Raw genomic sequence first — 13,060 nt, forward strand, 5'->3', positions numbered from 1 at the left:
ACATGGTAGCAGAGCCCCTATAGACTAACGTCTTTTTTTTTTTTTTTTTCATCATCATGTCTAACTCCACGGCTTCTTCTACCGCTTCATCCCCTACTCATTCTGTGAAATAGACCTCCTCAAACCCTTCTTCTTCCAATGTTATCTTCACTGTTCCAATTATGAATCACACCTTGAACATCAAACTCTCCAACAACGACTTTCCTAGCTGGAGAACTCAAATTCTGGCTTAAGTTAAAGCCCAAGATGTGTATGGCTTCCTGGATGGCACTTCTCAGCCTCCAGCTCAGACCATCCAGAATACTAGCACCACTTCCGGTGCCCCTGCAACCATTTCAAATCCGGAATTCCTTGCCTGGTGTCAACGTGATCAAATGCTGCTTAGCGTGTTGATCTCCACGCTCACCGAACCGCTTGTCGTTCATGCCGTCGGTTGTGCAACTTCACATCAACTTTGGATGACCTTCGTCTCTATGATCTCATGTTATGCAGATCCACTATCGGCTTGCCACGGCCAAGAAAGGTAGCTCTTCCATCACAAAATATTTTCAATCCTTTAAAACCATGTGTGACAACCTTGTTGCTGCCAGACAACATCTTAATGACTTTGAAAGCATCTCCTACCTACTTGTTGGCCTCGGATCAGAGTATGATCTGTTTGTTACATCCATAACCACTCGGTTGGATCCTCTCTCCTTTGATGAAATTTATGGTCATCTTCTTGCCCATGAGATGAGGATAGAACACAACCTATCTTCCATTGAGCCTTCACTACCAATGGCTAATCTTTCTACTCGGGCTCCTATGTCTTGTGGCCGAGGATATCGTGGACGAGGCTGCAACACTTTTTGAGGTAGAGGATCCTCTTCCGGTGGCCGTGGCAGAGGCAGTTACTTCTCACAAGACCCTGATGCACCTTCTCGGCTAATCTGCCAACTCTGTGGCAAGATTGGGCACGCTATTCCTAGATGTTACGAATGTCCGGATCCTGCTCTAGCTGCACAGCCCCTTTCAGCATATCCGAATGCTCAAGCCTATTACTCCTTGCCTTCACTGCCTCCTGAAGAAAATTGGTACCCGGATATTGGTGCCACACATCACATGACAAACAATCTCCAGAATCTGAACCTCTCTTCTGAAGAATACTCTACCTGTTGCCGTTCGTTGAAAATCTACTAGCATGGACTAAACCTCGCTGCTGTACCTCTAATGCCGAAACCATAGTTGCTACATCTATTTCTCTGTCTCTCTCTCTTGCAACCCCCTTTCTGCCTTGCTTGCTTTGTCTCTTTGAAACTATGTTGTCCTCACCTCTTTGCTTCTGTCCTCTCTCAATTGGCATGCTCATAGTCATGGTTTCAACCTCCCGATGGACATTGTCTCACACCCCCAAATGCCAGATGGGCATGGTGACTACGCTTACAATATGACACCCTTGAAAATTTAGGGTTTGTTTGGTTTTGGGTTATCAATATTTTTGCTCAATTATGTTGTTTCATTTTTCTTTGTTTGATTTTTTTTTTTAAGGGAAAATGCTGTTCAAGCTCCAAAACATCTCTTTTTCCTCTTTCATTACCTATCAAAAAAACATATCTTTTTAGGTTATTTGGTTTTTGCCTGCAAATTGTTCACAATTATTCTCTGTTAAAAAGGTCCGATGCATGGTACCAATTTTTAGCTATTCCATCATCCCTTGATGTGATATTATCTTATGGATTGATTAAACCGACCATCCACTGGCACCCAACAATTTGGTATGGTTTGGTAGTGACCCCTAAGCAATCTGTTTCTATTTTTTTTCCTCTCAGGCTGGGGTGAATTCTGGACAACTGATACCAGTCGGTTCCCCATTGGAAATGGCTGGCTATCTAACTGAGGGGGCTGGTGTGCCCAGCCCTACCTAGTTTGCTCAGGATTGAGGCTTAATTCAGTTTGTATAAAGGCTAATTAGGTAGTTTTTGGAGATACAAGTTTTCAAATTTTCAGTTCTTAAAAGATTTTTGAGAATTATTGTAGGGTTTAGGAAGTGGTAAAACCTTGCTTAAAGCTTTAGATAATCTTTGTGTAACCTCTAAGGTCAACCTTTTATTCTGTTGACTATTGACTAAGGAGTTCAAGTTTCTTTTTCTTGAATAATATTTGGAATACATGAATCACCAAAACATATAGGAAAGATTTTGCTAGGTCATTCTAAGCAGAGTAAGAGCTTGAAAGTTTTTGTGACAATGGGGATAGTTGACTGGATAAAAACTGGGGATAGTTTTTGTTAAATGTGCAAGCCAAATCTACAGTACTGCCATTTCTGACCACTTTGTATTTGAACCTTGCTTTTGCTAAAATATACGATCTGCTTGATGCTTCCAATATTGGTTCTAAACAAACTTGGTTTTGGTATTGAAGTTTCTGCATTTTCCAAATGTTTGTGGTTAGCCTAAACTACCCTCGTGATTTAGTTGTAGTGACTGGTGACAGTTCTGTGTAAAAATTTTGGATGTGGAGTCTGGTTTTTCATTATGCTAATTTATGATCGTCATTTGCAATTACAACTTAGAAAAGTTCATGATTAAAATGTATCTGTTTATATTATGTTAACTATTTATTTTATTTTTTACCTCAGGCAATAAAAAATTCTCCTGGTTGTATACATCCACTGGTATCCCGAGTTTTGCCATACATTGGGCCAATCTTGGACAAAGTACGGCTTGTAGGAGTTATCTCAATGTAAATGTTTTGCTGGTTGTACAAGAGTTGTTAGGTTATCTGTTTCTGATGCATTCGATGGTTATTGTCAGCCCCAACAGCAGCCTGATGGATTAGTAGCAGGATCATTGGATCTGATAAATATGCTTTTGAAGGCAAGTTAAATTTGGCAAGATAGTCTGATTGTTTTCTCTCACTATCAGCTTTTCAGCTTTTTACAATTAAAGTGGCAGAATAATCTCATTATCATAGTATTCACATGTTTTGCTAACTACACTTTGTGTTGGCGTTGTACAGAATGCTCCTACTTATGTAGTGCAAGCAGTATATGATGCCTGTTTTAATCCTGTTATCAGGATAGTCCTGCAAAGTGACGATCATAGTGAAATGCAGGTTATCTATTCTTTCTTGATGCCTCATTTTCCTATACCTTTGCTGCATATGTAAAATGTTGAAATGACCTTACTATGCTGCCTCAATATTGACCAGAATGCGACAGAATGTTTAGCTGCTTTTGTGTCTGGGGGAAGACAAGAAGTGCTCACTTGGGGTGGTGATTCGGGATTTACTATGAGAAGTTTACTTGATGCAGCTTCCAGGTAATTGATTAGTAATTTCCTTCATTAAGTAATCCCACTGGAGAGTTTGAAAGCTCTTGTTAATGTAGTCAAAAGTTGAAAATGTTGTGCTGAACTAACTTGTTGAAACAGAAAAGCTATTCTTATGGACTAGCATAAAGTAGATACTTTTTCATTATTGATTATTTGCATCTAAAAGCTTTTAGTGTTTTAGTTTTTACAAATTCATGATGATGCCAAACTCGTAAATTTATCCAAACCACACGTGGTCAGGGGCTTAAAAAGGGCTCAAGCTTTGGGACTAGCTCTATTTATTCAACCATTTCGTCATTCTAATAGCATGTTGTATATATATTTTTTTTGCCTGTGTGCTCACGTTTGAATAACAAATGAAAGCTCTATTTTTTTTTTTTTTTGTATACTATGTCCTGATTGATTATGGATATGTGATAACTGACGTGAGAAAATGTACTCATTGTATCTAGTTTGTCCATTTCAACTTGGTTTCTTATTTGCTGAGTGAAATATAGAGATTTTACATTCCCATTTCTTGATCACCTCTTTTGCTGGATGCTCTAGCAAGCAGACTTTTTCATTGCTTATTCTGAGTTTGTCCTCTTCTATGTATAGGACATCATATTACTTATAAAAAAAAAATGTATAGGACATCATATCTTGCATAGTGAAGTGACACAATGGTTTGGAATTATGTTTGTTCTTTCTATATTGATTCTTATGGGTTTTCTAGTAGTACATTGATATTCCTGTTAATTTGTCATGATAAATATCAATATTATACTATAATTTTTTCATAGATTCTGGTTTCTGGATGCTGAAATTTGGGAATTGGAATGCAGACTTCTAGACCCTGAATTGGAAAGCTCTGGTTCTCTTTTTGTTGGAAGCTACATTCTGCAACTTATATTGCATCTTCCCTCACAAATGTCACTGCATATAAGAGACCTGGTTGCTGCTCTTGTTAGACGGATGCAATCTGTTCAAATAATGGGATTGAGAAGCTCATTGCTACTTGTTTTTGCTAGATTAGTAATTCCCTTTAACTTTTTAACTTCATCTTGTCTTAACTAAGCTTATTTTTGGTAGGCTAGCATTTAGTGTTATCTAATGTTGTTGATTAGAATGACGGTGAACTTGCGATTTATTTCTTCTTTTGAATTGCTTACTTTTTCGTATTCTCGGGTAGTGGTATTTATGACTAAAAGCCTATTAACAAAAAAAAAAGAGAGAGAAAAAGAAAGAAAAGAAAATTGCATGAGAGAATCTCTAAACTAGAACTTCTTGGCTGTTCACATTCGATTCTTACTGTACTTGCTTTTAAAATTGCTGAAACTTGGTTCCACCCCTAATCTTTTGTGGTTCCTACCTTACCTATGGATTTTCTTGGCAAATTTCCCCAACATTTCCCAATTTCAGTTGTGGTCCAGAAGTTAGGCACCTGCACATAATTTTGGTGGATTGATTTTGAAATGTTTCTCCCTCTAAAATGCAGGTTCATATGAGTGCCCCAAATGTTGAACAATTTATTGATTTGCTAATCAGCATCCCGGCTGAAGGCTATGATAACTCCTTTACTTATGTAATGTCAGAATGGACGAAGCAGCAAGGTAGGTATTCCCCATGCACTTGTTTGCTTTTAGAGAGGTATGCAAATGTATTCAAGTGGCAATATGAGTTATCACACATTTATTTAAGCTTTAATGATGAATGGGTCATTCAGATTGAGTTTCATAGTGGCTTTGTTGTGCTTGCTAATATACTTAATCAAGAGAAACTGCTTAGGGGTTTCATTGTGCATGGATAGTGAACTAGGGAGGTAACTAATAAGACATTATTACAAACCCTTTTTTACAAGGCTAGAAGTACAAAGTATGTGAAACTAGTAGATACCATTTGGCAACCGTTTAAAAAAACGATTTTCTCTTCTTGAAAACAGAACATTTTTAAAAATTGTTATCGAATCAAGTTTTCAAATGTGGTCTCCACAAAAAATAATTTTCATTTTTCCTTTTCGAGAACACTTTTTCAAAACACAAAATCAAAACCAAAAAAAGGTTTTTGTTGATTATTTTCTTGAAAACGTGTTTGGTAACTAGGTTGGAAGTATTTCTTCCAACCTACTCCATTAAAGTGGCATGTGTCCAAAATGCATGTGATTCTCATATGCATTTTTAAAAATATATGTGAGAATCACATCTCTATTAAAAATGCATGCATTTTAGACACATTTAAGTTTAATAAGTAGGTTGGAGGAAATTCTTTCATCCCAGTTTGGAGGAAAACTTTTTTTACGAAAAAAAAAAAAAAAAAAAATGAAACCAGTGTCACATGTGTCTAGCGGCTACCTTGTGGCTGCCAGAACAGTCTAGTGGCAGCCACCACCGCGTGGCCACTAGAACTGGTGGTCACCATGTGGCCATTGGATCTATCTGGTGGCTATACCGTGTGAGCTAGCCTCTGGTAGGCTCTTTTATTTTTTTATTTTTGGTTTCTTGTTTTGTTTCTTTTATGTTTTGAAAACATATTTTCAAAAACACTTATCAAAGTTTTTATCCAAACAAGTTTTTAACGTGGCCCTCATAGTCAACGCTTTTCCAGATGTGGCCCCCACATTTTGCGAACAATTCTTGAACTTTTCAAAAATAGGAAACACTTTTCGAAAGCTTTCCCAAATGGGCTAGGGCTTCAAATGCCCTTAATCCCTAGTGTTAATTCTATGCTTAGATCAAAGATTGACTTTTTGTGTGTGTGTGTGTTGGGGGGGGGGGGGGGGTTATTACCAAAAGAAGAGATTTCATTGAGATAAAAAATAACTACTTTGGCCAGTGGCCCATATGATACTCTTCTAAGTATTCTGCCTATGTAAGAGTATCGTAGGCTTCTACCCTAAAAGAAATTACCTTTCACATCCAAATGGTTGGGAATCAGATACAAAAACTCCAAAAAAATAAAATAAAATAAAATTCAAGAGAACCAAGAGAGGAAAGTTCCTTTGCTTTGATATTAACTCTAAGCACTGAAATTTATGATTTAAACTTCAGATTACTTTATTTTAATAAATGATAATGTCACAAAATGGTGACAAAGGAGGTGCGATCAAAGTACGGAAGAAATATATGAATGGATGTCTCTGTTGAAGAGAAGAAACAGAAGCAAAAAAAGACGAGGAGAAGAATAAAAAGCAGATACATATGTCAATGCACCCGTAAAAGTAGAAAATGGAATCTGAGGCTGCAAGAGGAGGTTGTCACCATTTATAGCATTTAAATTGTGTTTATAGATACTTTACAATGAATAGAATAATATTTTATGAAACTTTAGCAGGAAAGATGCTAACCTTTCCAATAAGAGGATTGATTTCCCTTAACTTGACCAATTCATTCTAATATGATATATTAATTACAACTATTGGAAACTTTTACGTGACTACTGGAAGATATTTAAATCATTGGGAAGTTGAGAATAATTTAAAACCTCAAAGCTTGAATGTGATGCAAATATATCAAATGATACTTTGAGTGACAATTTGTCTCCAGTCGATCCACGTCATTTAGGGTGTAGGCACCTGGTGGACCTCATGATGCCAGTGGGTCTTTCCAGCTCCATGACCTCATTTTCCACAATAATTATGTTCGTGATGTACACAGGGATGCTCCATCTTGCATTTTTTCATTTATCATATACTGGGTTTTGAATTCTACATACATGGTTTGATTCAGGACAAAACTTTGATACCAAATTTCATGTAGAAGTTTCTGGACAACAACTTGTTTTAGGGCTTAGGATGAGCTAGGGCTAGAATTTTGGTGGCAAAAGGCTTAAAAATATTAGGGAATATAGGGTTTGTAATGATAGAAGGGATAGGTATGCATTGGAGATGAAACAAAGAAACAAAACTTAGAGTTCGGGTGGCTGCTCCTGGGCTGTTAACACTAGCACGGAACTGTAGCAGATTTGGTTTTGTGGTTTTGGATGCTAATCAAGATGAGTTATGCTAGGGTTTTTTTCTCATAAATTTTAGGGTTCTAAGGGTGAGAAATAAATTTCAAATTGTAGGGTCGAAGAGTTTTAATTTTTCTAGAAATTAAAGAGACTGAAAAGAAGAAGATAGATCTAGGTAGCATATCTAGTTTTCCAAAGCATCACACCAAGGGTTTCCTTGGCATCGATCATACCTCAGGAAAGGATTGTATAATACAATCCTCAAGAGTATATTTGCTGCAAAATTTCCAGAAACCTTGTTTTCTCTATTGAATTAAAAGGGTTACATTACTATTTATAGAAAACTCCTAATGAGACTTGGATTCTTAATAAGAATTGAACTCGAGCCTGATGAGACTTGAACTTTTGGGCTTTAACTACAAAACCTAAATGAAATAACTAATGGAACCTCTAAATAAATTCCTACAAATACATGAAGACCCAAAAAAAATTAATGCACCAATAGTACAATTTAGGTCTAAAAGATAAAATCACAAAAATACCCTGGACTCCTAAAAGTAAATAAAATAAATTTAAATAAAACTGGCTTCCTTTTGCTTGGGCATGTTTATAAGCAAATGTGCAAACATAGAGAACATCCTTATTTTCATTTAACTTGCAGGTTTTCCATTTATCTGTTTCTTGTCTTATTGGTAGCTTTGATTATTTGTTGCTCTTGTTTTAGTATTTATTGAAGCAACATTGGTATGGGTCATTTTCACTTTAACTCTGTTTTGATTAGCAAAAAGCTTGTGATGCCGGACAAATATTGCAATACCAAATCGAATGTGAGAATTTCTTGACTGGAACTTGTTGTAGGGTTTAGGATGGGTTGGGGTTAAGGTTTTATGATGGTAAAGTTAGGTAAAAGTTAAGAATTTTAGGGGTTCTAGTAGAGTAAAGAAAGGAATTGGGTTTGCGGGCATTACAAGGAAGAGAAGTTTCCGGGTTTTTGTTAGGGTATGTGAACAGTAACACGAGAACAATGTTCTCGTATGGGTGGTTTTGGGTTTCCAAGATTTGGATTTTGTGGAAAGATGAGAACACAATTTAGGCTTGGGTTCGCTAAAATTGGATTGAAAACGGGGAAGAATTAAAATGGAAAATGAGAAGAAGAAGAATAGAGATCGAAGCATCGCAATAGTTTTCCCTAAACATCTCACCTAGGGTTTCCTCGGCATCAGCTTGGATAAGGTTGGATTACACAATCCTGAAGAGTATTTTTTGCCTACTATTCTCGTAGATTTGTTTTCATTATTGATTGAAAGCATTGTGTCAATATTTATAGATGCCTAATAAGATCTGGACTCTACAGGTTTTGACTACTAAGCCCAAACTAAATAGCAAATAAAATCTGATTAGGTATAAAACCCACAACAATAACCACAATCCATAAGTACAGCCCATATCTGGAAATTCTGAAAATTATAGAAATATCACGGACTGCTAAAGTTAAATAAAACTATATTTAAACAAAACAATCTGGTTGCTTCCTGCATATTGTTGAAGTGACAATTTGTTCCTCTTTGTACTTGAGTGCAGGTGAGATTCAGGGGGCATATCAGATTAAAGTCACGACCAGTGCTTTGGCATTGTTGCTTTCCACGAGGCATACTGAACTGGCAAAAATTAATGTCCAAGGCCACCTAATTCAGGTCTGAATATAATTTTAAGTACATTTTGTTTTCAAATGTGCTTATTGATTCAATTTTTTTGGTTAATTTTTGTTTTTGGACAAGTCTGCCACGGGGATAACCACACGCTCAAAAGCTAAATTAACTCCAGATCAGTGGACAATGGTGCCGCTTCCTGCAAAGGTACTTTTAGGTTGTATTTCCTCACGTTTAAGAATTAATTTTTGGATGGACATGTTTGCTTTTCAAGCCAGATGAGTAATATCTTTGGCAAATTTTAAAGGCGGTGCTAGCTTTCTATCTCCAGTCATTTAGTTTCTGTACATCATGAGCACCTGTGCAGAATTGTGCTCTTAAGAAGCTTGATATTCTGTGTATTATAGATGCAATTTACTGATTATTCTTGTGCTTTTAACAAGCCTAAGGTATGGAGAAAGCTGAAAGCCTGTTCTCTGCTTCCCAAACAATCTTTCTTTTTCAAATCAGAAATTATATGTTTAAATTGGATAAACTTGAATATATTGAAAGATCTTACAATCCTTTTCGCTCTTTCCCCTGGGTTATGCAGATGCTGGCGTTGTTGGCGGATGCATTAATTGAAATCCAAGAACAACATTTGGATGATGATGATGAGGTAGTTAGTTTGATAACCTGCTGTTTAGATCCATGTTACTGGTTATTGGAACTAAAAGGTTTGAACCAATTGTATATTAGGATAGTGACTGGGAAGAAGTTCAAACTGGGGATGTGGAAACTGATAAAGATTTGCTTCATTCACTGAGTACTACATCATCTGGTAGACCGACATACAAACATCTTGAAGCAATGGAAAAAGTATTTAACAAGGTTTGAAAGGAACAAGATAACTTTCCTGTTGTTTACAAATATATGTCTGCTCTTTTTCATTTTCCTTCCCTTCAGTTTTTTTCTTATTTATATTTTTTCCTGGATTTCTGGTTAAAATTGGTTGAAAATTTCAAGGACCAAGAGGATGAATATCAAGATGACCAACTAAGTGTTACGGATCCCCTTAATCAGGTGTTGTCTGGATTCAAAGTTTCTGTTTTTTACAAATATTTTTGATGTCAATCATTTTCAATATTTTTAATTACTTGATTGCCCCTGACAGATTAATCTGGTTCACTATCTTGGAGATTTCTTTGTGAATTTTTGTCAGCACGACAGACAGCTATTTGGGAACCTTTGCCAGGTGCTTTAAATTCTCAGTCAGGCAGTTGCAAGCATCTATTAGAGTGGAGTTCCTCCCCCCCCTCAATAGGGTCATCTCCATTTCATGCTGACGATTTAAAGTTAATGCATCTAACGGTGTACATGAAGTCAATATTAGCACGTCTTTTAAAAAATTTAAATAATGTAAAATCATATACACCATTAAATGCACCAAGTTTAAATTATCATCATGAAATGGAGAGGATCATATTCTTTCCCCCCCTTGTGTTGTTTTGGTGTGTATAACTAACTTAAAATAAGTGATATCCTGTTTTACTTTTGATACCACAGAGTTTGACACAGCCCGAACGAGATGCTATACAGATGGTACTGAATCGCTGATGACTATGTTTGGTATGTCTACATTGTTGGATGCTGTTCCATTCGTTGATTGAAAACAAATATATCTATCTATACATATATAATTGCCGCAGCTGCCAAGGGAGGAAAGACTATAGGTTTGAGTTTTTAAAGCTGTAATTTTCTTTTCCTTTTGGTTTCCTTAAATGTATTTTTAACATTTAGACTGAGACTTGCAATTTTGGATTTAGCTTCAGTGCTGAGTGTTGATTGAACATTTTCTTATGCGTATATTATGATTTTTTTCCCTTTTTTGTAATTTATTTAAACAGTTTCTACAGACGAAGAAAGAAAATAGTAATATATATATATATAGGTTACTAAATGAACAGTGTTTGGTACATCAAACATATTAAGAAATGATTTTGATGTACAGGACAAAAATAAGAGAACTTATCCTAGAGTTTATTTGAATAGAAAAGTAAAAAGAATCTCTTAAAGTCAAAGAAAATAAAAGAGAAGTTGTTAGTGCTCTTAATCTTTTTTCGAAGTTTGAACCCTTTGATACGTTTCTAAATTTGACTACCATTTAATTTATAAGAGATATTAGGGATCGATATTGCCAATTAATGGAGTTGATATTTATTTCTTTAATTACCCCCAACCCCAACTGCCCCTGGAAAAAAAAAAAAGCTAAACCAAAAATTGCACCAGTGTTAATTCTCGTCTGGATTTTATCTTTCAATTCAATTTTTTTTTTTTTTTTAATATTTAATCCTTGTCTGAGCTTAAGCTCATATGATTAATATCAATATATATACTAGATAAACTAAGGTGACGCACTTTTGTCTCCAATCATTTGCTAAAACGTGTTAAAAGTTGTAAAAAAAATTATATGCACGTGTAGCATTATTATTTTTCAAATGAAAAATGCTAGACTAAAAATTCTTTTACAATTTTACTTTTTTACAACTTTTAACACATCAGTATATATGTGATTGAAGAGTGTTAAAGAAAGTTAAATGCTTACAAATGTTCGCTCCAATTACATGCAGACGGACACGTGTTAAAAACTACCTGACATACAACTGTTTCGCAATTTTTTTTTTTTACAACTTTTGACACGTACATGTCAGATTAATGGGTGTTAGAGGGTGTAAAATGCTTACAACTTTTGGCTCCAATCACATATTAATTAACACGTTTCAAAAGGTTATAAAAGGATTATATATGTCTAGCAGTACTACTCTTTGCATATTACCGAATATTCTTCCTTCTTTTCTTTTTTTAATGAAATATTAAGAAATGTTTCGAGAAATGGACTTCAAAGTCCTATGACTCCTATATATATATCTTTGTTATGAAATGTCAAAGGGATCGGACATACCACGTGAAAAATGAAAACGTAAAAAAGAAATTGACTTGGAAAAATGAAAGCTGAGAAGCTGAGTACGTAACAGAGACAGTTTGGAGGCTCGTGGCATGCATGGTGCACTTGAGCCAATTAAGCCCCACACCACAAGACCTCAAAGCACTGAACGTTGACACCATGATCGATACACCTTTTTCCATTGATAGATTTATCTCCCTGCCCTGCATGTGGATAGAAAGAGAAGAGATAGATGATTAGACGACTAAAAAGAAAGAAAGAGATAAGAACACAAGATTCTTTTGTATAAAGCAATATTGGCGCATGCTGCCTGGCGCCTATAACTTATTTATTTTTTTCTATTCCTTGCTTCACAAGATTTCCATTTTCCACCACGCTAGCTGGAAGAATATTTGATCTAGGAATCACACCTGACTCACGTACTGTAAAGTTTGTCTCAATTCTACGAACTTTTCTCTATGGAGGATTACGTGTGTATGCCTAAATGTTAGGTAGAATTGAATATCCGTAGATAGGTATGGGACCGCGGCCATCCTTGACCCGACTGTTATAAAGTGGTCACCTTGCTTAGACATGCATGCTTCATGACCAATACTCGGTATAAACCAATTGGAAAAGGGTTAGAAAGGATCAAAACATTGAGAAAAAGATGGACTTCCCAATAACATATCCAAAAGAAAAATAACAATGTAGAAAATAACTAAATAATAAGAAATAGGCCAAGCAAGTAACTTGGTCCTCTTTAATTAGGGCTGAATAAAGTAGTTACTAAAGCAAAATGGACATAGATAAAAAGGAACACGAATCTTGAGAAGTCCCTTAACCCTATCTGACTCTCAACTAAGAAACTGCAACAACCATCGGAAGGAAGCGGAAGCAGGAAGGGCACTGTCAAAATCTGAAGCAAGAGCCGAAAAAGAGGGAGTACTATCTTCTCCACTACATGATCAAACAACAATAGCACAGCTGCACAAGGAGATCACTAAAACCCACAAAACCAAAGAAACACAATAGAAGATAAAGAAACTTAAAACAAATAACGGAAAAAAAAAAAAAAAAAAAAAAAAAAAAAGAGAAAGAAGAAGAAGAAGAAGATTTACAATGGAATTGGGGGTGGAAGAGGCAAGGGAATGGCGTATGAAGGGCTCTTAATTACTAGTGCATAAGCGGCAAGCGGAGGATCAGAGGATGGCGACTGGGAGGTCGAAGAGGTTAGACTGACGGAGGAA

The 13,060-nt window shown here is 35.9% G+C and overlaps 1 protein-coding gene across 3 annotated transcripts in view; it reads left to right on the plus strand.

Moving 5' to 3' along the window:
- LOC133870355 (uncharacterized) overlaps window positions 1-10,732 on the plus strand; it is a 33,649-nt gene extending 22,917 nt beyond the window's left edge. For 2 of the 3 annotated variants that reach the window (XM_062307471.1, XM_062307456.1), the window contains 13 exons: window positions 2,618-2,695; window positions 2,793-2,855; window positions 2,998-3,093; window positions 3,190-3,299; window positions 4,136-4,325; window positions 4,789-4,903; window positions 8,820-8,932; window positions 9,017-9,094; window positions 9,480-9,545; window positions 9,626-9,757; window positions 9,893-9,949; window positions 10,041-10,121; window positions 10,433-10,732. In XM_062307471.1, the coding sequence (XP_062163455.1) occupies window positions 2,618-2,695; window positions 2,793-2,855; window positions 2,998-3,093; window positions 3,190-3,299; window positions 4,136-4,325; window positions 4,789-4,903; window positions 8,820-8,932; window positions 9,017-9,094; window positions 9,480-9,545; window positions 9,626-9,757; window positions 9,893-9,949; window positions 10,041-10,121; window positions 10,433-10,483 (1,230 nt within the window). In that variant the 3' untranslated portion in view covers window positions 10,484-10,732. The remainder of the gene's footprint in view (window positions 1-2,617; window positions 2,696-2,792; window positions 2,856-2,997; window positions 3,094-3,189; window positions 3,300-4,135; window positions 4,326-4,788; window positions 4,904-8,819; window positions 8,933-9,016; window positions 9,095-9,479; window positions 9,546-9,625; window positions 9,758-9,892; window positions 9,950-10,040; window positions 10,122-10,432) is intronic. The other variant, XM_062307464.1, reaches the window with a different exon arrangement.
- The last annotated feature ends 2,328 nt before the right edge of the window (window positions 10,733-13,060 follow it).

This window comes from Alnus glutinosa, chromosome 1 (assembly GCF_958979055.1).
Source record: "Alnus glutinosa chromosome 1, dhAlnGlut1.1, whole genome shotgun sequence".
In the NCBI taxonomy this organism is placed as follows: Eukaryota; Viridiplantae; Streptophyta; class Magnoliopsida; order Fagales; family Betulaceae; genus Alnus; species Alnus glutinosa.